Raw genomic sequence first — 24,772 nt, 5'->3', positions numbered from 1 at the left:
CCCCTTAACAATTGTATGTATTGAGCTGTACTGTACTGTACCCATTCTGCAATCTGTTAATAAACTTTTCAATCAATCAATCAAACCAAGTATGGCTTTGTCAATATTCCAATGTACAGTACAGTAAATTGCGCCCTGACGTCATTACGCCAACGTGTCCATTCCCTGATCCTATTGGTTACCCATTTAAAGGTGGCCCACGTGCTTCGCCCTCATTGGTCACCGCTCTTTAAGGCACGGAATTCAAACACACAAGAACTGGCGCCTCTTCATTTGTGCATCTGGGACTCTGCAGAGAACACCGTGCAGAACAGAACATACCATAATAACCTGGACATCTGAGGTTCTGGTCGGAGCTGCTGCAGAGAACACCCTGCAGACCATAATAACCTGGACGGGGAACGGGACAGAAAATAACAAGGTAGGATACTTTCGTTTAATTGCAGTCACTATGTATTGAAAATGGCGGACCCTGATGTAAACAAGACGAAAGTCTTTCTCTGGTCTGCATCCCCTTAACAATTGTGTATTGAGCTGTACTGTACCCATTCTGCAATCTGTTAATACAATTTTCATTGATTGATTGCATCGCTAGGCTACGTTTGCTTAATAACCTACAACCATAATTGTGGTAAAGCTTAGGTGGTGTTTCATATAAGGACTCAGACAGCGTGGCCATTTCAAGCTCTACATTACAGCTGACGATGGGCTATAATATATTGACATCATGCTGCCTGATCGTTAAACTGAGTTAATGTTACTGCAGTTATATTGATCTGCCTGGTGAAGGTGATCACACGGTCATGTTTTCCTGCACTAATGCGGTCAAATAAGGACTAAGTTATGTCGAACAGAGTGTTGACCTTACTAACTTTCAATATGGCGGAATCTGCTAAACCAACGTAAATATTTAACACAGCGTTACAAACTATCTAATATTGTATATCTCATTAACTGCATTTGATTTAGGCTAAGAATAACTTTAGCGCCAACGATACCGCGCCAAAAAGGAGCTGGCCTACATCATTGGGGTTGTTTGTATATAGTGAATAAAAGCAGGCATAATAATATCATCATATTCTGTCTGCACGTCGGCTATGTGACTACATCAATAACCTTGGGTTTCTGTTGTTCACATCTTGTGAGTGATTCAATGACAACTGGAGTTAGTAAGGTAGTAGCCAACACTAGAACTTGCAAGCTGGGCCTGTGCATATAGCTGGCTTTAAGATTAGATTAGTCTGCATGAAAGATATCTAGTTTTACAATAGAGTAAAGTTGGTGTGTTTGGCTTCTGCACTCAGAAAGCAGGATATTTATTTAGCAAGCTATGCACTTCTCGGGCACAAGTAACATTGCTCTGTCATCAGGAGTGTCATAACGTTACTTTACCTTTAGAAGTGTGGCACGTTAACCCTGACGTTTTCATGCCCTTGACGTTGGCATGAAAGCAATGACTGTACTAAATGCAACTAATATCATTTGTTTATTTAATGGTGGGCGATGATGAATGTCATGTGTTGGACATTTATAAAAATGCACGCACCCTGATTGTAGTAAATGTAACTAAGCCGCCTAATAATTTTGAACCGAGTTTATGGTGCTTTTGATTTCTGCTGCTTGAGTGTGGACCACACTACATTTTTGTGGTCAAGTGATTTGGTAAACTCATCTTACTATGCATATCTATGTCCCACAGCGTGTGAATTATCATGAAATTTAACTACACGGCAGCCAGGAGTCCCTGCAAAATGGAGAGAAGTCCCACTCCTGTAGCTGCAGCTCCTGTGGAGTTCACCGCGCCTCATCCCACAACCTCTCCCCTCAAAGAACACGTCCTGGAGGTCAAACCTCAGTTTTCTCCGGTGGGTGTGAGCGCAGCGCTGTTCTCCCTCAACAACAACACCAGGCCCGTTCACAACAAGGAGAACAACAGGAAAGAACACAACAGGAGCCCAGAGTTGGTGCCAGGCGTGCTAGAGGACAGCGGTTACCTGTCGCTGCAAAACAGCCACATCGATGAGCACCGTGACGGCCACAAAGAGACTCCAGTAGTGCCGTCAATACAGTCTCTCCTTAAAACTGATCCAAAGACAGTATTTAGACATTCCCTGGGGAGCTGTACACCTACAAAATGTGACAGGAAGACACTGGTCTCGGAGCACATGGTGTCCTCCACCCCTACTGCGCAGCACAGCGATCCTAACCTGCCCATACTGCGCTTCCAGCAGGCTGTGTGTGAAGAGCTTTCCAAGAGCTTCCAGAGGACTCAGAGGTATGAAGCTTTGCACACAGAGCTAGGAGTTGGGCGACTGGCAGTTCACATCTGATCATAACCCCAGGTCACGTTAGTGCAGGGGGGCGGGCAGGAAAGTAATATTCTCCAAATCCTATTTACACACGGCCTCAGTTCTGTAGCTCATGCCACAACCACTCACCGCCACAGATGACTTGGTTACAGAGCCATGTTGAGGTGGCCTACTTGCTTACATCCCAGAGAAGCCTCAACACTGGCCCCTTTCGTGACCCTGCTGTACCGCAGTCACTCTCACGTAGACCGTGACCAGTTTAAAAAGAAACTACCAAGCGTGGACGGGGGGCTCGGGGTGGGTCAAAAATATATCCGATATGAATTTCAAAGATACCCAGCGTACAATATGGGTTTAACACATCTTTACAGTGTGGTCTGGAAGCTCGGAGTTGCTAATAAACAGTTTAAAACATTGTTACTCCACGAGTGGTACTCACAGAGCGAGCCGTGTATTTCCGCCTGTAATGCCTGGACCAGGCAGCCAAATGCCTGGTGCGCATGCACGGTGACACCAATGGCGGAAATACACGGCTCGCTTCCTGGTTTTTAAACTGGTCTACGTGAGAGACTGCGGTCCAGCCCCAGGCTACACACGCAGTCACGAAAGGGGCTACCTCAACACTGACTTTCTTCCTGTCAATAGCAGTTCCAAAGTTATTTAGCAGGATGGTGCTACTAACCACCAGGTTTTTTGGGGCTTAACCCCGTCTTTAAGTCCTAATAGGGTATTTTCAGTGTATGAAACGGGGCTGACATATTTCCTAACTCGATTATTAAATGCATCCTGGAGAACATTAGGGAAAGCAGCTGTTAACCTGCCAACCGTCCCTCATCAATCCACTGGTCTTTAATAGCAGCCCGTCTCTTCGTTTTGCTCTTGAGTAATTGCAGTGTACAAAATAGCCTGTGTTCATGTATGTGTTTTACCTTCTCTTCATATGATAAAGTAGTCAAATTCAACACATTTTGAAAAACCAACCTCTCTGTCTCTCTCCCTTGTATTCCAGGTATGACTGGAGCGTGGTGGATAAGATTGCGGAGGACTACATGTTGGACAGGGTGATTGGACGACAGATGGGGCTGGACTATGTGGATGTGTTTGCCTCCCTGCTCTTTAGGAACATGAGGGGCATTCTGACCTTTATCCTGGCTCAGCTGGGAGATATGGACCTCATCAGGTAACTCCACCAGAAACACTCAAGTACAATGAAATGTACTAGAATTTCCATCGGCACGACCACGGTAGTTTCATAACGAAGCCGACCAAGACATTTCACGTCTTTACATTATGTCGCGCCCAATTGGCTAATAACTTTATAAACGGATTCACATAACGTGGCCAAACTTTGTGGAAAGCTTGCTCATGGGACAAGGACACATGCGCACACGCATAGCCACGCCCCCTTGTGTGTGAAAGCATTCACCCATGATGCACATACGTGATCGGCTGATCGCAGCCGGAATTTGTGCTCATTTGGTGTGTCGTCCCCCTCCCCGTGTTCTCCAGCTGTAAGAAGGTGAGCAGAGTGTGGGAGCGCATCATCTGTGAGGACAAGGCTGCCTTCTGCAGGTGTGAGCAGGCAGAGCGGGTACTCCAGGTGAGGAAGAACTCAGACATGCATACAGAGAGAGAACTCTCGCACACACCACTTTCAGTTAGCCAATGGTCGTCTAGAATAAAAATGTGCCTGCAAATATAATATTATAATCCTTTGGTACGATACTTTAAACCCACCTTGCAATGCCGACTAAAGCCCACACCAGAGCTGGTGAGGATGTCAAAAACACTTAACGGTGCAAGTAATAATAATAATAAACGTTATTATTTATATAGTACCTTTCATACAATAATTGCAGCCCAAAATGCTTCACTGCAGTGATGTAGGCATAAAATTAGCACACTGTTGGCATAATTATAGACGGGCGTAAAATTAACAATTTACATTAAAACAAATGTTTAATGTGATAGATTTCTGTGTTAAAATGTCCAACTCCAAGTGTTTCCTGCTCAGGTCCCACCTCCAGGCTCTGAGGCCCCACTTGTATTGGGAATCGTGCAAAAAGAAACTAATTTGCATAGAATAGACCAAGCCGAGACAGTGGATCGGAAGGTAGAGCAGTCGTCTGGCAATCCGGAGGTTCCCAGTTAGATTCCCGCCGGGCAGCGCTTCGAAGTGTCTTTGAGAAGGACACTTGACCCCTAATTGCTCCCAATGAGCAGGTTGGCACCTTGCATGGTTGCCACCGTCTGTGAGTGGGTCAAATGTGAGGAACAAAGTGCTATATAAATGCATTTACTTTAAAATAGTCCAGTGTAATAGAATATTTTTCATCTAACAGTACAACAATCGTAGTCTGGATGCAATGACTCCAAGCAGCAGAGTGTATTAACCCTTTCACTGCCGCACGACAGAAGGTTAACCCTTTACTATCACACAAATCTCAATTGTTTTTAAATTTTTATTTTTTAAATGTGTTTTTTAACCAGGAAGTCCCATGAGATACAAGATCTCCTTTGCAAGTTGTTACTGTTATAGGAACAGTTTGGGAGAGGGAAGTAAGGGGTTTTAGATTAGGGAGAGTAAAGTACAGAAAAAAAAAGGTACCGTACCGGTATCGATTCCCAGGTAAAAAGAACATTTTCAGGCTCGGTGTCCCGAACAGACTCACTGCATAGGCCAGATGCAAGCCGCATTTTACAATAAACCTCTGTGGGGCTCCTTTAAAAAAATATATATTATAATCGCAATCGCAATATCTGCCAGAAAATCGCAATTAGATTATTTCCCAAAATCGTGCAGCCCTAGGCTATAGTTTGCCGTCAGTTGTAAGCATGTCGACATCCAGGGGTCTCTCGATACCGTCTTCCTCTGCCATGTTCCAACCCTAGCCTGCTTAAGGCTCTTCAAATGCAAATGTTTAAGGACAGTCTGATGTCTGAATGACTGAGCCGTTAACTCTGCAACTTTTTCAAATGCAAATCGATCTCTTGTCAAGGGGGGGTGAAATCTGCCGTAAAGGACCTGCGAGGTATTTGTTGACGTTGCTGTTGAAAGGGAAATGATTCACACTGGGTGGAGAGGGGAATTGGCGCAAGTTTCTTTCTCTCTGGGTTACACCAAACATATTCAGCCATGTGTATGAAAAGATATAGATGGTCTTGTGTGTTCCCACTGAAAGTTCAGTTCGTCGTGGGACACAGGAAGCCTGCGGAGGTCTTGTTGTTGGACTTGTTGTTCGGAATTCATGATTCCCTTCTGTTTTCTGTGGCCTATATTCATTGTTTGTGTATTAAATATATTTCTTGTGTCTTGTAGGACTTAAGTCTCACTCCAGGACAGAGTGCTTCTGGTCTGACCCGAGATGTCGGCGTGTCCAGGGTGGTGTTGTCCTGCATGCAGACTCTGGCCTCCTCCACCCCTTGCTCCAGGACATCCAGACGAGTGTCGCAGTCTCAAAAGGACTGCACACCCACACGTTTCCAAGAATTCATAGATGTGAGTTTATTTCGGGGAGGAATATATTAGTGTAATTATGCATTCATTTACAGATTCAATACCAAGTTAGATTTTTTTTATCCACTTTTTTTTCCCGTCCCAATTTCGTAATTCCAATTCTACCCTCTCTTGAATGTTGCTAGACTATGCCTCCCACTGGTCAGCTGTTGTGAGGATAGAAGCCTTGCATCACGTGTCCCCTCCGGTACACGAGGAGGCAGCCTGTCTCATCTTTTCACCAGACAGCTCGAACTCTCAGTGGCGAGGAGTAAAGTGTGGGAGGCTCACGCTCCCTGTAGGAGTCGCTGTCCACAACGTCCAATCCCCACCCACCGGCTTCCCCACCCTCTAACACTGCCAATTGTGTTAGTATGACGACCAGCCAAGCCGGTAGCAACGCCGAGAGCTGGGCTCGATACCAGCATATCCTGCGTTAGTGGCGAGCGCCTTGCCCACTGCGCCACTCAGCCGCCCCAAGTTAGATTTTGTGAGGTAAAATGTATTTCTACTACAGAGCTCTAATTGTATTTTCTCCCTACTATACACTACACAGCTTGATTTGACTGATAAATACAAAATGTGTGTGTGCGCGCTCTCAAAGCTGATAAGATGCATATTTTAGATGACAAACCACGGGAATAGAATAGAATAGAAATACTTTTATTATCCTGTGGGAAATTTGACACTGCAAATCGCTCAACATTTATACGGAACAGGTCACGAATTAGAATAATAAAACAAATCAAATCAGGTTGCCTAGGATAAGAGTAGAGTAAAATAGAATAAAAATGGAATAAAATATACTGAGAGGCAGCATGGGGAAGGGGGGGGGGGTACAGGTAGTAAAAACAACACAAGCGGTGTAAACAAATGGGTCAATATAATTTACTATCTAACTGAAATATATATTCACAGGGGAGAATCTTCTATATGGTTTTCCATTTCAATACGTTTGGTCCCTTTTTTTTTATTTAAAAAAAAATTGATTGTTCTACCCCTTTTTTTAATATATATAAACTTTGCACTCATCACAACATTCTCATCAATTTCCTCGTTGTAAAGTATTCCTTGGTCATTCCCAATGATACAGCTGCAACAGTAAATCAATATCTCAACCATAAAAGTCCAGACTTTCTGACCCTCTCCCCGTTTCCCACTTGCCTATGATGTTGTTGTCGATCTGTAGAGTCCTTTCTCAGCATAATCCTGGACACCTGCACCTCCGGCTGCCCACACCCCTGTCTGTACTAAACCATACACTCGGTCACTCTACATTCTTTATCTGCCGATCATGAGTCCGGAGCTCTACCCATGTAGCCACGCTGCCGGACAAAGGATCACATCCCTGATTTTAAGACTAGTTTGATTTTAACTGAAGGTGCGTTTGTTTCTCCCTCCAGGTCGCCAGCAGTCTGAAGCGGCACGAGTCTCTGTGCCGCTGTAAGCGCTGTGGCTCGCCGGCCAGAACCCAGCCGGAGGTGCAGCAGGCCACCTGCACCCGCTCCAGCTGCCTCTTCCACTTCTGCACCCGCTGCCAGGAAGCTTTCCACGGCTCCTCCCCCTGCCGCTCGCTGCAGCCCCGCGCGCACCTCTCGTCCAGGGCCAACATCATCGCAGGAAGCGCCCGCAGCAAGAGGAACGTCCGGCGCCTCTGAGGGCTGCAGTTTTAGTACCTAGTACTACTGTTTTTAAGTAAGGTGGAACGCTACGTTGGCCGGTTGGCTTTCCAAGAAGGCAAATCAAACCTAACCGCCACGGAGCCGAGATGCACCTTTTTTAAACTACAAAATGGCTCTTTGTTGCCTTCATTGACTTTGTAGTGGGGAGAAATGTGCTCAAACGGGCATGCAACTTAACCCTTTCACTGCCACACGACAGAAGGTTAACCCTTACTATCACACAACCGGCTGTTGTGTGGCAGTGAAAGGGTTAACCTTCTGTGAATTGTCGCAGTGAAAGGGTTAACCGTTTTGGTAGTGCGGCAGTGAAGGGGTTAAAGGTGCTGTAAGTGGTATTTCTTTGTTAAAATATGTTAAGTAGCGCTACAGTCCGACCACCATCACTGATTTATTGGTCATCAGTAACATGGGTCTCCCAGTCCCTCCGCTCTGCAGTAAACACAAAATACATATTTCAAGAAATCGTATCTTGCCAAGCCACATTTGCTTGCTGCACAGATTAATTGACTTGTTGCAAGCACATATTTGCTTAAAACTAGTTTTTTATTTGTATTTGCTTCAGACTGTTTTGCAGTGTAGAGTTCTCTCTCCTGATTGGATGAAGTGAGAACGGGATACCGGGACATTTATTTTGTGTTTACTGCAGAGTGGAGGGACTGGGAGACCCATGTTACTGACTGACCAACAATCGATCGGTGATGGGAGTGTAGAGCTATTATTTTAACATCTAGACCAGTTATTCTAAAACATAAAATGCCCTTACCGCACCTATTTAAAGAGCACTCGCCTGGAACTGCCCTGGAATCGGACGAGGATGGTTCTATGAAACGGCCATAGGAACGCTTGAAAGTGGTTTTCTGGTTACCACCACGAGGCGAAGGGCTTTGTAAGACGCTCGGTCTGCTTCCTACCGTGAGGCGAAGGGCTTTGTAACAAGGTGCCATGTCTCCCAGCACTGAGCGGCTTCTGTGAACGCCAGGGCCCTGACCTCATCCTCTTCTCTGAGGACGCCAGCGCCATGACCTCATCCTCTTCTGTGAGAGCGCCATGACCTCATCCTCTTCTGTGAGAGCGCCATGACCTCATCCTCTTCTGTGAGAGCGCCGTGACCTCATCCTCTTCTGTGAGAGCGCCGTGACCTCATCCTCTTCTGTGAGAACCCCAGCGCCATGACCTCATCCTCTTCTGTGAGAGCGCCATGACCTCATCCTCTTCTGTGAGCGCCATGACCTCATCCTCTTCTGTGAGAACCCCAGCGCCATGACCTCATCCTCTTTTTAATTGTAGCGGCTCGCTGGTCAGCCACCATATATACATTCCTTGTTGCTGTTTCTGTCTCGAGCCAAAGAGAACTTGTTCTGCAGAGACACTGACTGAAAACTGTGTCGTTCTGCACAGAGACTGGAAACTGCATTGCCAAGCAGCTAAGTGACTCGCCGGGTGACTCCCCTCACGAAAAAAGTCAAACAAAGGAATCTTGCTGAAACTGAATTTTATAACTTTTATTATATTTTATAACATCATTTTATTTGTATGTATATTGTATGTCATTTTCTATAAAGTCATTTTATTTGTATGTCATTTTCTATGTGTTTTGATTTCTAAATCGTTTTGCAGTTTCAATAAAGTTTCTTTTGAAAATTCAGAATTTTGATGTAAATAGCAAACATTTTATATACATTAAAAACATATATACATATATATTGTTCTCTTGTATGTTCTTTCATGATTTCACTGTAGGGACTTTAGCTAGTCTTGCTTACCTGGACCTCAGCTGGACATGGATGAAACCCGATAGCTATCTTCCCTATTTCCCAAAATGGCGGTGTTATTGCCACCCCAGCTCTGAGGGAAGTGACAAACGGCTTTACGTTTAACAAAAATAATGGAAGTGTGGTTGGGGATGTCTTCTGTCTGATTCGAGGTTGTCGATTCTAAATGTCTGAGTTTACCACCAGGAAGTTGCTTACAGAACAGCAGACCATGGTAAACTGGTCATTTCCATGATAGAGTTTATGAGTTGTGGGGTCTCACCCACCGACACCTTTTGTTGTGCAAATATACTTTAAGAACATGGAGTATCATGAGATATCAGAAATGTGTTGACATGCTGGGATTCATATAAATCCAGCCAGCAACCAAATGTTGAATATCTGATTGTCCCTAACTTTACGACCCAATTTCACACCGGAAGTTCTTATTTACTATTGATACAACGGGCTGTCTTAAATACTTCGAAGCTTCGTTCGAGGGGCATGGGATTCGAATATGAAATATTTTTTATTAAAAAAAATAATAAAATAAAAATTGTGCTGTATCCATAGTTTAAAACTTGACAGTCTTCCCTCCTGTTTGATACCCACTTTGATCCTTCGAACCTCCCACTCAGGGCAAACCTCTCTCTCGGGGTGCAGTTCTAGGCTTTGATTGAACATTGTGTTAACAGATTGCAGAATGAGTACAACAGTACGGCTCAATACACACTTGCGTCTTGTTTACTTCAGGGTCCCCCACAGTGTGGGCCTGGGTCCTACACCGTTTTAAAGCCTGACAGTCTCTTGTTTGATACCCACACAGTTTAATACCTGACAGTTTTGAACCTGTAATAAAAAGTAATTGAGTAAAATAAATACTACAGTGCAATAAAATAGTAGAATAGAATAGATAGTAAAATTATGCAGCAGTGCAATTGGAGATGGGGGGGGGGCGGGGTTGGCTAGGGGGTGGGTGGGGGACACTGTAAATTGGAATACTGACAAAGCCATACATGGTCATTTACTGAAACTGGGTTAGGGGCCAGTTTCGAATTGGATAGTTTGCAAAGGCTGCATCCCCGATTTTCCTTAAGACTGTGCCTTGGAACCTTCAATAGACCAGTAGACAGTAGATGGTCGCAATGTTCGACTAGGAGGCACCACTGTAGGAGTACGCAACGTGTTACTGTACTCGGTGTGTACTGTATCATTTTGTTTAAAAAAATATGGTGGGAAAAATCCACGTTGAGCCCTGACGTCATTACGCCAACGTGTCCATTCCCTGATCCCATTGGTTACCCGTTTAAAGGTGGCCCACGTGATTCGCCCTCATTGGTCAGCGCTCTTTTAAGGCACGGAATTCAAACACACCAGAACTGGCGCCTCTTCACTTGTTCATCTGAGAGTCTGCAGAGAACACCGGGCAGACCATAATAACCTGGACGGGGAACGGGACAGAAAATAACAAGGTATGATACTTTCGATTAACCACATTGATTGCATTCATCAAGTTTTCATTGATTGATTGCATCGCTAGGCTACGTTTGCTTAATAACCTACAACCATAATGACACCGTCAGCAGCATCAGACCGGCTCTACATTACAGCTGACGATGGGCTAATATGTTGACATAATGCTGCCTGATCGTTAAACTGAGTTAATGTTACTGCAGTTATATTGATCTGCCTGGTGAAGGTGATCACACGGTCATGTTTTCCTGCACTAATGCGGTCAAATAAGGACTAAGTTATGTCGAACAGCTATGTTGAGGTTACTAACTTTCAATATGGCAGAATCTGCAAAAGCAACGTAAATATTAACACAACGTTACGACCCATCTAATATTGTATATCTCGTATTGTTCCTATTATTGATTGATAACTGATTGGCTAAAACTGATTTAGGCTAAGAATAAATTTAGCGCCAATCGATACCGCGCCAAATTGTTGCCGCGCCGGGGTTGTTAGTGAATAAAATCAGGCATAATATCATCATATTCTGTCTGCATGTCAGCTATGTGGCTACATCAATAACCTTGGGTTACTGTTATTCACATCTTGTGAGTCAATGACAACTAAAGTTAGTAAGGTAGTAGCTAACACTAGTCCTTGCAAGCTGGGTATAATGCCAAACTGTTTAGCTATAGATTAAGATTAGATTTAGTCTGCATGAATCTATACGATATCTAGTTTTACAACAGAGTAAAGTTGGTGTGTTTTGCACAATATAAGCTGCATTTCAGAGGCAGAGAAGTAACGTTGCTCTGTCATCAGGAGTGTCACAACGTTTACCTTTAGAAACGTGGCATGTTATAAAGCAATGATGGATAGATACAACTCGGATTGATTGATTGATTGATTGATTGATTGAAAAGTTTATTACCAGATTGCAGAATGGTTACAGTACAGCTCAATACATACAATTGTTAAGGGGATGCAGACCAGATAGACTTTCGACTTGTTTACATCAGGGTCCCCCATTTTGAATTCATCATAACATATATATGACATACATGACATACAGATAGACAGTACTGCTACATCTATACATTTATGACATACCAGATTTGCAAATACAGTACTGTTTGTGATACAAAAGGAGTGTGGACCACATTACCTAATTGTGTAGTTTCCTTGCCAATTTTGTGATTCTGTAAACTCATCTATTTTCTCTATTTCCTTCCAGGAGTGGACTGCATGATATATTGATATCCATATCCCACAGCGTGTGAATTATCATGAAATTTAACTACAAGGCAGCCAGGAGTCCCTGCAAAATGGAGAGAAGTCCCACTCCTGTAGCTGTAGCTCCTGTGGAGTTCATCGCGCCTCATCCCACAACCTCTCCCCTCAAAGAACACGTCCTGGAGGTCAAACCTCCGTTTTCTCCGGTGGGTGTGAGCGCAGCGCTGTTCTCCCTCAACAACAACACCAGGCCCGTTCACAACAAGGAGAACAACAGGAAAGAACACAGCAGGAGCCCAGAGTTGGTGCCGGGCGTGCTAGAGGACAGCGGTTACCTGTCGCTGCAAAACAGCCACATCGATGATGACGACCACAAAGAGGCTGATCCAAAGACAGTATTCACACATTCCCTGGGGAGCTGTACACCTACAAAATGTGACAGGAAGACACTGGTCTCGGAGCACATGGTGTCCTCCACCCCTACTGCTCAGCACAGCGATCCTAACCTGACCATACTGCGGTTCCAGCAGGCTGTTTGTGAAGCGCTTTCCAAGAGCTTCCAGAGGACTCAGAGGTATGAAGCTTTGCACACAGAGCTAGGAGTTGGGCGACTGGCAGTTCACATCATAACCCCAGGTCACGTTAGTGCAGGGGGTGGGCAGGAAAGTGATATTCTCCAAATCCTATTTACACATGGCCTCAGTTCTGTAGCTCATGCCACAAGCACTCACCGCCATAGATGACTTGGTTACAGAGCCATGTTGAGGTGGCCTACTTGCTTACATTCCAGATAAGCCTCAACACTGACAATTTCTTGCTGTAAATAGCAGTTCCAAAGTTATTTAGCAGGATGGTGCTACTAACCACCAGGTTTTTTGCGGCTTAACCCCATCTTTAAGTCCTAATAGGGTATTTTCAGTGTCTATGAAGCGGGGCTGACATATTTCCTAACTCGCTTATTAAATGCATCCTGGAGAACATTAGGGAAAGCGGCTGTTAACCTGCCAACCGTCCCTCATCAATCCACTGGTCTTTAATAGCAGCCCGTCTCTTCGTTTTGCTCTTGAGTAATTGCAGTGTACAAAATAGCCTGTGTTCATATATGCATTTTACCTTCACTTCATATGGTAAAGTAGTCAAATTCAACACATTTTGAAAGACTATGGCAACCAACCTCTCTGTCTCTCCCATGTATTCCAGGTATGACTGGAGCGTGGTGGATAAGATAGCCGAGGACTACATGTTGGACAGGGTGATTGGACGACAGATGGGGCTGGACCATGTGGATGTGTTTGCCTCCCTGCTCTTTAGGAACATGAGGGGCATTCTGACCTTTATCCTGGCTCAGCTGGGAGATATGGACCTCATCAGGTAACTCCACCAGAAACACTCCTCAAGTACAATGAAATATACTAGAATTTGCATTGAGACAGGAGAATAGAGTTTCAGGGTACGTGTAGCTGGTAGTTGAGTAGCTGGTACGAGGTTGGGTGAAAATAACTAACCTTTCTCAAACAACGCTACACAATCTGACATATGACTTGCCATGCAAGTAACTTCAACTAAGGAAACCCATAGGAACCCTCATTTTGTCCTGGCAGGTCACTTGAAAATGTGTCTGATTGCGTAGCTCAGTTTGAGGAAAAGATTATAAACATTGCACTTTACAAAACGATCAACTGAATATTGCATCTTGGCGCAACCAAGGTAGTGTCATAACAAAGTACTTTCTCGTCTTTCGGCGATCGATGTCCAAATATTTATCCACCTGACTATAATCGCCAGAGCTTATTATTAACTATTAGCGCAATAACTCTTTTGGGTTCTTATTTCAAAATACTTATACATACCAGGCCCATTCATTTAACAAAATCCTATTCCGATTTTCTTCATGTTACAAATCCATGCACGTGTTCTGGCGCTCATTTAGTGTCCCCATCTCCCCTCCCCGTGTTCTCTAGCGGTAAGAAGGTGAGCAAAGCGTGGGAGCGCGTCATCCGTGAGGACGAGGCTGCCTCCTGCAGGTGTGAACAGGCGGAGCGGAGACTCCAGGTGAGGAAGAACTCAGACACAGTGTTTCACATGTATCTACTTTGAGGTGCTAACGAACACTATGAACTGTCCTCTGGTGCTAACGAACACTATGAACTGTCCTCTGGTGCTAACGAACACTATGAACTGTCCTCTGGTGCTAACGAACACTATGAACTGTCCTCTGGTGCTAACGAACACTATGAACTGTCCTCTGGTGCTAACGAACACTATGAACTGTCCTCTGGTGCTAACGAACACTATGAACTATCCTCTGGTGCTAACGAACACTATGAACTGTCCTCTGGTGCTAACGAACACTATGAACTGTCCTCTGGTGCTAACGAACACTATGAACTGTCCTCTGGTGCTAACGAACACTATGAACTGTCCTCTGGTGCTAACGAACACTATGAACTGTCCTCTGGTGCTAACGAACACTATGAACTGTCCTCTGGTGCTAACGAACACTATGAACTGTCCTCTGGTGCTAACGAACACTATGAACTGTCCTCTGGTGCTAACGAACACTATGAACTGTCCTCTGGTGCTAACGAACACTATGAACTATCCTCTGGTGCTAACGAACACTATGAACTGTCCTCTGGTGCTAACGAACACTATGAACTGTCCTCTGGTGCTAACGAACACTATGAACTGTCCTCTGGTGCTAACGAACACTATGAACTGTCCTCTGGTGCTAACGAACACTATGAACTATACTATATACCCACATACAGTATGTATTGAAACAGGACCAGGATGTAGTAGTGGATCTGGTGGGACACATGACGCCGTGTGGGTCTTGTTGTTGAACTATTCAGTTCACTGACTGGCTGCTAATATTCATGATTCCCTTCTGTTTTCTGTGGCCTATATTCATTGTTTATGTGTATTAAATATATTTCTTGTGTCTTGTAGGACTTGAGGCTCACTCCAGGACAGAGTGCTTCTGGTCTGACCCGAGATGTCGGCGTGTCCAGGGTGGTGTTGTCCTGCATGCAGACTCTGGCCTCCTCCACCCCTTGCTCCAGGACATCCAGACGAGTGTCGCAGTCTCAAAAAGACGGCACACCCACACGTTTCCAAGAATTCATAGATGTGAGTTTATTTTCTATAGAATGGGGGATGAATGTGTATACGTTGGGGGTGAAACAATACACACCTTTTCTCATTCAATAGGAATTTTGAGATCTCGATCTTGATTCCTATATGTATTCATACGGGCGCTCCAGTAGCACACCACATAGCGCGCTGTTTCCCAGTCCCGGCGACCATTTGCCACATGTCTTCCCTAAATGTATTAATTTCATACTACAGAGCTCTTGCACTGAAAAACCATACAAGTCCGTTTTGACATGTTTTGGACTGCATGTATTTGCAGTTGTGAAGTTAATTTAAGTCACTTGGTGTGAATGTGATACATCACAAGACACTACTCAACCTCTACTGTCTTTAACTATGAATGAACACAACACTCGAACTTACCATCTTTAGATCATAAAGTACTCAGCCTCTACTGTCTTTAACTATGAATGAACACAACACTCGAACTTACCATCTTTAGATAATAAAGTACTCAACCTCTACTGTCTTTAACTATGAATGAACACAACACTCGAACTTGCCATCTTTAGATAATAAAGTACTCAACCTCTACTGTCTTTAACTATGAATGAACACAACGCTCTAACTTACCATCTTTAGATAATAAAGTACTCAGCCTCTACTGTCTTTAACTATGAATGAACACAACACTCTAACTTACCATCTTTAGATAATAAAGTACTCAACCTCTACTGTCTTTAACTATGAATGAACACAACACTCGAACTTGCCATCTTTAGATCATAAAGTACTCAACCTCTACTGTCTTTAACTATGAATGAACACAACACTCGAACTTACCATCTTTAGATCATAAAGTCCTCAACCTCTACTGTCTTTAACTATGAATGAACACAACACTCGAACTTGCCATCTTTAGATCATAAAGTCCTCAACCTCTACTGTCTTTAACTATGAATGAACACAACACTCCAACTTGCCATCTTTAGATCATAAAGTACTCAACCTCTACTGTCTTTAACTATGAATGAACACAACGCTCTAACTTACCATCTTTAGATAATAAAGTACTCAGCCTCTACTGTCTTTAACTATGAATGAACACAACACTCTAACTTACCATCTTTAGATAATAAAGTACTCAACCTCTACTGTCTTTAACTATGAATGAACACAACACTCGAACTTGCCATCTTTAGATCATAAAGTACTCAACCTCTACTGTCTTTAACTATGAATGAACACAACACTCGAACTTACCATCTTTAGATCATAAAGTCCTCAACCTCTACTGTCTTTAACTATGAATGAACACAACACTCGAACTTGCCATCTTTAGATCATAAAGTCCTCAACCTCTACTGTCTTTAACTATGAATGAACACAACACTCCAACTTGCCATCTTTAGATCATAAAGTACTCAACCTCTACTGTCTTTAACTATGAATGAACACAACACTCGAACTTACCATCTTTAGATCATAAAGTCCTCAACCTCTACTGTCTTTAACTATGAATGAACACAACACTCGAACTTGCCATCTTTAGATCATAAAGTACTCAACCTCTACTGTCTTTAACTATGAATGAACACAACACTCTAACTTACCATCTTTAGATCATAAAGTACTCAGCCTCTACTGTCTTTAACTATGAATGAACACAACACTCTAACTTACCATCTTTAGATCATAAAGTACTCAACCTCTACTGTCTTTAACTATGAATGAACACAACGCTCTAACTTACCATCTTTAGATAATAAAGTACTCAGCCTCTACTGTCTTTAACTATGAATGAACACAACACTCTAACTTACCATCTTTAGATAATAAAGTACTCAACCTCTACTGTCTTTAACTATGAATGAACACAACGCTCTAACTTACCATCTTTAGATAATAAAGTACTCAGCCTCTACTGTCTTTAACTATGAATGAACACAACACTCTAACTTACCATCTTTAGATCATAAAGTACTCAACCTCTACTGTCTTTAACTATGAATGAACACAACACTCTAACTTACCATCTTTAGATCATAAAGTACTCAGCCTCTACTGTCTTTAACTATGAATGAACACAACACTCTAACTTACCATCTTTAGATCATAAAGTACTCAACCTCTACTGTCTTTAACTATGAATGAACACAACGCTCTAACTTACCATCTTTAGATAATAAAGTACTCAGCCTCTACTGTCTTTAACTATGAATGAACACAACACTCTAACTTACCATCTTTAGATAATAAAGTACTCAACCTTTACTGTCTTTAACTATGAATGAACACAACACTCTAACTTACCATCTTTAGATAATAAAGTACTCAGCCACTACTGTCTTTAACTATGAATGAACACAACGCTCTAACTTACCATCTTTAGATAATAACGTTTGAAAACATTGTTACTCTGAACTTAAAACGTACTTATATGGTTCTTCGTCTGAGGTTCTCAATTATATATTCTACCTAATATATATACACACACACTACACAGCTTGGTTTGGCTCAGATAAATACAAATTATGTATGTACTGTATATATATATATATATATATATATATATATATATATATATATATATATATTACTGTGTGTATATAGTTATTATTTGTCACGTATAAAATACACGTACTTTACGGTGAAATGCTTGGTTCTGTATGAGCCCCTGAGAGTGCTTCATACAGTAAAAGAGGAATATACAATCTACCGTAATTTTCGGACTATAAGCAGCGGCTTTCCCCCCCATTTTTCGACCCTGCGGTTTATATAACGGTGCGGCTAATCTATGGATTTTTACAGCTAACTGGGCGCACTCCCTCAGCTCTGTGACCGTCAGATCAGACTCCTAAATCTGCTGCAGCAGTGCACGCCTTGCCCCTCCTCCTCCCCCTCACAGACCCACGTCAACAAACCATTACGGCAAGAGTCTAGTCAGTGTATGAGCAGCTCAGAGCTCCTCTTTGAACATAACTGAAGCATTAAACAAAATGACCCAGTCAACAAACTATTCACTTTAGTTTATTAATGCATGAGGCCAGGGTTAGAAATTATTATAATTTTTTTTTCAGGACTTTTTTTGCCCCCCTTAATTGATTTTCGGGGGCTTTTTTTATATTTCGGGGGCACAGAATTTTTATGATATTTAACATAAAGATTATAAAACATTGACACTTTTTTTTTTTACAGTCTTCGTCCCTATGTTTGATAACGTAATGTTAATGTCTCCATAGGGCTCTATGCTAACCTTTTCCCCAAGGAGCACATGTGCTCCTAAATAAAATGTTAATAAATAAAATCTAAATAAAAATTTAGGAGCACACAAATAAAGCACAGTGAAAATTGTTCAAGTAACACAGAGTTTATTAACAAACTATTTACCCCAACGTCTGTTCCTCCGCCTGCTTTGAGAGTGGCAGAGTGGATTTTATGGCGTCGCAGAGTGAAGCAGGGTCTCTTTCACCCGGGGGACATCAGGCAGCATGGCTGCCCCTCTGTTCCCTGGATCTGCGAGACCCTACAGATCAAGTGTTCTGATGAATACCTATTATAATTTTTTTTAACAAGCCTTCTATTCATGACTAACCTCGTTTTCTATCTCTCTGCTCCTCCCTTCACCTCCTTATTCACTTTCTCCCTCCCTGTCTTTTCTCACTCCCATCCTCTTTTTTTATTCCCCCCCCCCCCCTCCTGTCTTCATCCCTTACTTCTCCCTCTTTCTCCCATCTCCTCACTCCTCCCTCTCCTGCTCTTTTCCTCATCACTCCTCCCCATCTCCTACTCTTTCTCCCATCTCCATCTGCTCTTTTTCTCCTTCTTTCTCCCTCCTGCTATTTTTCTCCTTCGTTCTCCCTCTCCTGCTCTTTCTCCACCGCCTTCTCTGTGTCCTCCTACAGGGGGGGAAAAAACGATTTACACTGCATGTGCACACTATGAATTGAAAATGGGGGACCCTGATGTAAACAAGACGAAAGTCTTTCTCTGGTCTGCATCCCCTTAACAATTGTATTGAGCCGTACTGTATTGTACCCATTCTGAAATCTATAAGCTGCAGCTTTTCCCCCCACGCCTTGCCCCTCCTCCTCACAGTCGAGCCCTCCTCCTCCCCCTCACAGTCGAGTGCATGAGCAGCTCCTCTTTCAACATAACTGAAGCATTAAACAAAATGACCCAGTCGACTATTCACTTTAGTTTAATACATGAGGCATTGTCTAATGTTATCTAGCTGGCTAGCTACTGATAGCTCCTGATATCAACGTCTGATATCATCAGTTTGGCATTCGATTTCGCAGTAGCTACCTAGTGTTGGCTAAGTAGCTATCGTTCCGTGAGCTAACGTTAGTAGCTACCTAGTGTTGGCTAAGTAGCTAACGTTAGTAGCTACCTAGTGTTGGCTCTATCGTTCCGTGAGCTAACGTTAGTAGCTACCTAGTGTTGGCTCTATCGTTCCGTGAGCTAACGTTAGTAGCTACCTAGTGTTGGCTCTATCGTTCCGTGAGCTAACGTTAGTAGCTACCTAGTGTTGGCTCTATCGTTCCGTGAGCTAACGTTAGTAGCTACCTAGTGTTGGCTCTATCGTTCCGTGAGCTAACGTTAGTAGCTACCTAGTGTTGGCTAAGTAGCTATCGTTGGTACCTAGCTACCGTTACTGTTTAAACAAAAATGTTAATAAATGGGAGCTTCCTCAAACAGCCATCTCTTTCCCGACAATCCCCTCTGTGCACGAACCCTTACATTATGGTAATTAAACATTAAAACACCTGCGGCTTATATATGTACACATCATTCAATTTAGCTGCTGCGGCTTATATTCAGGTGCGGCTTATAGTGCGAAAAGTACGTTAAATAAAGTTTTCATGAATGAATGAATTAAAGGGCTAAACATCTGCAAATAGCACATACCACCAAAATCACAAATTGGGCAATGCCTACTAGACGCAAAGGATATCGGTTGTCAAGCTGCTTTTGTATGTTGTAGTGTTGTTATGATACCAACATTTTGACTTTGATACAGATAGGAAAGGCAATGGAATATATTATTAGATGACAGAACATTGAAAATTCTTTATACAATTAATTATAATTGAAACGCTATTGAATAATAGTTAATGCAATTATTCTGTTACAGCTACAACTGAGCTATAATTTATACTATAGCTACTGTCCATCAATGTCTTCCTTTTGAATTAAATAGGTTCAGGAGAGAGAGATGTAGAGAGGGAGAGAGAGCGAGACACACACACACACAGATAGTAGAGTCATATGAAATCCATTTTTATTATTTTCCTAATTCCATTGAATTTTTTCCCAAATTACTTTTTTTCCATTTTAATATTTCATAATTCTGTATTTTGCCTTTACGCCCATTTTACCATCAGAAATAGTGTCTAATAAGTGGGAATGAATAAATGTCCACAATTTAATAAGATATAACAGTCCATTTAATGTTTTTAAGTGCTGCAACTCAGAATTACAGTTCAATTTTACACAATATTTTTCAAATAATATTGTGACAAAATAAAAATACACATTTCAAGTGATCACAATGTCAGTAGCCTAGCTATATTCTATTGTGATGGAATATAGTAAAGCATAATTTATGCACCTTTAGTTTATTTCATTTATAAAGGACAGTGTAGGCCTACTGACAATAATTTGCAAATACTGTAGATGGGTGCACCAGATTTAGCAAGAAGCTATAATTTCCATCTATAGTCCTATGTACTGTAACGTTACATAGCTATTTAAATCACAATAGTGTCAGTGATTAGCCTCGCCCTCTAGCTGTATCTATTGTGATCACCAGAGATCATCGTTAGAGAGTTGGTGTTTTGGGAAGCACGGTCCTTGTTCCTGACATGGCTTTTGAAGTGATCTTCGCACATGTTTTTGCGGCTCCAGTCCACGGGGTATGTTGACAGAATTTGCAAAACACCTTATCGACTGAAGCATAAAAGCCATTAGGATGCTGCTCTGAATTTAGGGCTTAGTGGGGAATTTCTTCCGACGCTAACGTTAACGACACACGGAAGCAGCCAGACGCTTGGACATTTCTCCGTGTTGTGTGTAACACGCAGCGGTCCCCGCCTCCCTCCCTCCTTGCAACAAACGTTCCACCCAAAAACGGAATTTCAGTCCAGCAGAGCTGTTTGTAATCTTTACTCGTCTCGCACACTGCAACTTGCAAGTAAATGATTTTTACGGTTCGCACACACGTTTCTGATTATTTGATCATCAGTAACGGCATTCGCATTGAACACTAAAAACGGTTATTAGCCCGATCGGTGTAAAAGCATTGCAGGATCAAGCTATAATTGACGTCAAATCACCCTTACCTGTGGCCGGGAGTAATCCAAAAAGAATATTCCAATTTCTTGATCGCCATCTGGTAATGCGCTAATGGCACGCATTCCAGAGGCTAACTGCCTACGAAAACAGGCACAGAGGCACTGAAAGAGGATTTCACCCGTCTAATGAACACACTAGACTAGACAAATATCAAGATGTATCCATCAGTGGACCAATTGCATGCTTTTGCAGAGGACAAGAAGCCTTCAGTCGACTCCTTCAGACATTAAGCACCCCCCACAGCCCAAATGGAATGATAAAAAATAAACATACTTTTTTTCTCTCTTGTCGACCAATAGTCGACTAACGGCAAATTTTGGCCAATCATAGTCGACCATCCAAATCCTTAGTCGGGGACAGCCCTAGAAAACAAATGTCCAATTATAATAATTCTTTTTTTCTCCACGTGGTAAATACACAGGTCACAACATGTTTACAGGAAAGTTTGAGTGCATTTCTTGACTATTGGGTGTGTTTGTTTCTGCCGCCAGCAGTCTGAAGCAGCACAAGTCTGTGTTTTCTTGTTTGATTTTAACTGAAGGTGCGTTTGTTTCTCCCTCCAGGTCGCCAGCAGTCTGAAGCAGTACGAGTCTCTGTGCCGCTGTAAGCGCTGTGGCTCCCCGGCCAAAACCCAAGCGGAGGCACGGTGGGCCACCTGCACCCGCTCCAGCTGCCTCTTCCACTTCTGCACCCGCTGCCAGGAAGCTTTCCATGGCTCCTCCCCCTGCCGCTCGCAGCAGCCCCGCGCGCACCCCTCGTCCAGGTCCAACATCATCGCAGGAAGCGCCCGCAGCAAGAGGAACGTCCGGCGCCTCTGAGGGCTGCAGTTTTAGTTCTAGTACTACTGTTTTTAGTAAGGTGAAACGTTACGTTGGCTTTCCAAGAAGGCAAATCAAACCTAACCGCCACGGAGCCAAGATGCACCTTTTTTATGCTATGGCTGCATGCGTGGCGCTAACGTTATTATAATAATAACAACGCTACTTTTGTGAAATGCAGCCACGCTTTTGAACGTTTCCTTCTGTCCGCCATGGCTCCGGTCCCAAACAAACAAACATACAGCATGCGTTCTCGACGGCGTTACATCATTGTTTTAAAATGCGTAACTGTCGGAAAAACATGGCATCGATAAGAGGAATCGATAGTCACTGAGGCATGCGATTCCAAGGAATCTGACAATTAGGACTTCCCTACTTTTGGCGCAATGGAACAGTTACTCTTCCCTTGGAGAATTACGTTTTATTGTAACATTTTATTTTTCTAAATGAAATGTCCCTTTATGTATAATGTATGTCATCATTTGAATGTTTAATTTGTAAATATATTTGTACTGTTTATGTACTGTTACTGTCAAATGTTTCAATTTTAATTATTGTATTTTTGATGTAAATATCATAAAATATATATAAAAAATAATAATCTTGTCTCTTGTTTGCTCTTTGTAACATCTTGTTTACAGTGTGTGTAACAGATCTAGTTGAGTGTGTAACGGATCTAGTTGACTGTGTGTAACAAGTTCTAGGTGACTGTAACAGATAGACTTCAATCATCCAATCCACCAAACAAGAGTGTGGCAACAGCAGAATAAGCAGTTTGAATAAGATTTGGCAAATTTTTCATGGGCGCAACCCACATACTCAGCTGTTTTGCTCATCCCACAAATGCATGTTCCTTACAAATGGGGCACCATTTAAAAGGTAAATAAACAGGCTTTCCATCGGTATAAAAGGTATTGCCAAGAAGCATTGTTACAACAGAAATAATCTACCAAACACAAATTTCTGAACTTTTTGTTCTGTTTAGTTTACTGTGTGTGTAACATATCTAGTTAATTGTGTGTGTAACATACAGCCTCATATCCTTCTACAGGAGCAAACGGTGGCCTGTTGACTCCTTATTCACAGGTTTTTTCAGGCCTGGAAATGTTATGGAAAAGTATGAATAGGTCTACCACAAAGGTTTTGTGCATAATCGAAACTAGTCATGTGTCCCACTCAGGGCATTTTGGGGTAGAACACAGTACCCTACTACAAAAACGACTTCAAACTTGAAATGGTAACAACAGATGAGGTACTCAAAAAACCGAGCGCCCTCCAACCTAACAAGGCCACTGGCCATGACAACATCCCCTCCAAATTCCTCAGAGACTCTGCAGCCGCCATCACCCCAGTCATCACACACATAATAAACCTCTCCATTAAAGGGACACATCCCCAAGGACTTCAAAATTGCGAGAGTGACCCCCCCCCCTGCACAAAAAAGGCAGCAAATTAGACCCAGGCAACTACCGCCCTGTTTCTATTCTTACCTCCATCTCGAAAGTCATGGAAAAATTGTCTACGAACAGGTCGAAAAGTACCTGGTGGAAACGACCACATCAAACGAGGTGGACGCAGACAAATACTGCGGCATGGTCATGCTGGACCTACAAAAGGCCTTTGACACTCAATCACTCCATAGTCTATCAGCGAGCTGGATGCAATCCTACCTGGAGGGGAGAGAACAGATGGTGGAGGTAAACGGTACTCTATCCCCCCCTCCCAGTGAGCTGTAGTGTTCCACAAGGAAGCATACTAGGACCGCTACTGTTCCTAATTTATGCAAATGACATGTTCTTGTACCGGATCTCCTCTGGTAAACAAGAATACCCTGAAGACTCTGGCAGGAGCTCATTCAAGGGTACTATGACTATGCTTGCACCTCATGGTACCAAGGCACCTCAAAGGCGCTAGAAACAAGATTATAAACATCACAAAACAAACTGGTCAGACTACTACTTGACCTTACTCCTAAAACCCACCTCACCCCTGCCCACTTTGACTACCTAGGATGGCTTAGAGTAGACGACAGAGTACAGCAACTTGCAATGGGCCTGGTCTACAAGATACACTACACCACTAAGGTAGTGGTACCCATGTACATGTCGAAATACTTCCCAAAGGTCAGTGAATACCACGCCCACAACACCAGAGGGAGTTCCACAAATCATGTGCAACCCAGATTCGGCACAAACAAGGGACTAAACACGTTTAGCAATTATGCCACAACAATGTGGAAAAATTTGAATCCCTACCCACATTCAAAACCGCTCTTAAAGAGCACCTACGGGAGGCTGCAATTCGAAACTGGCCTCCGTAAATGTCCAAACCCCCCACCCCCTCCTAATGTACAGTCTCCTCCCCATCATATGTATATATTTTCTGTTAGGATTTCTGGGTAACAGTACTGTATATTTGCATATCGTATATGTCACAAATGTAACAGTACTATATACCTGTATGCAGTGTTGGGAAAGTTCACTTTCTACATGAACTAGTTCAGTTCACAGTTCACAATTTTTAAAATGAACTAGTTCAGTTCATAGTTCATAATTCAAAATGTTGAACTAAAGTT

At 42.8% G+C, this 24,772-nt stretch overlaps 1 protein-coding gene across 1 annotated transcript; it reads left to right on the top strand.

Moving 5' to 3' along the window:
* Nucleotides 1–280: 280 nt before the first annotated feature.
* fbxo5 (F-box protein 5) lies at nucleotides 281–22,722 on the top strand. The gene is made up of 13 exons (XM_084321257.1): nucleotides 281–421; nucleotides 1,700–2,275; nucleotides 3,319–3,489; nucleotides 3,819–3,909; nucleotides 5,629–5,808; nucleotides 7,209–7,448; nucleotides 8,467–8,523; nucleotides 8,653–8,730; nucleotides 11,986–12,500; nucleotides 13,127–13,297; nucleotides 13,888–13,978; nucleotides 14,879–15,058; nucleotides 21,943–22,722. The coding sequence occupies exons 2-13, from the start codon at nucleotides 1,713–1,715 to the stop codon at nucleotides 22,195–22,197; spliced, it is 2,592 nt and encodes an 863-aa protein (XP_084177383.1). The 5' UTR covers nucleotides 281–421; nucleotides 1,700–1,712; the 3' UTR covers nucleotides 22,198–22,722.
* Nucleotides 22,723–24,772: the final 2,050 nt, after the last annotated feature.

Source organism: Notolepis coatsorum, assembly GCF_963971535.1.
Source record: "Notolepis coatsorum genome assembly, chromosome: 9".
Lineage (NCBI taxonomy): Eukaryota > Metazoa > Chordata > Actinopteri > Aulopiformes > Paralepididae > Notolepis > Notolepis coatsorum.
Note: the sequence above shows the minus strand (reverse complement) of the source record. Positions and strands in the feature narration are given on the sequence as shown.

What these genes read in the sequence shown, in the direction of transcription:
- fbxo5 (XM_084321257.1), top strand. Translation starts at nt 1,713, where the DNA reads ATGAAATTTAACTACACGGCAGCCAGGAGTCCCTGCAAAATGGAGAGA. An exon ending in GTTTCCAAGAATTCATAGAT is followed by an intron (nt 5,809 to 7,208) that starts GTGAGTTTATTT and finishes TTCTCCCTCCAG; the next exon opens with GTCGCCAGCAGTCTGAAGCG. An exon ending in GGAGATATGGACCTCATCAG is followed by an intron (nt 13,298 to 13,887) that starts GTAACTCCACCA and finishes CGTGTTCTCTAG; the next exon opens with CGGTAAGAAGGTGAGCAAAG.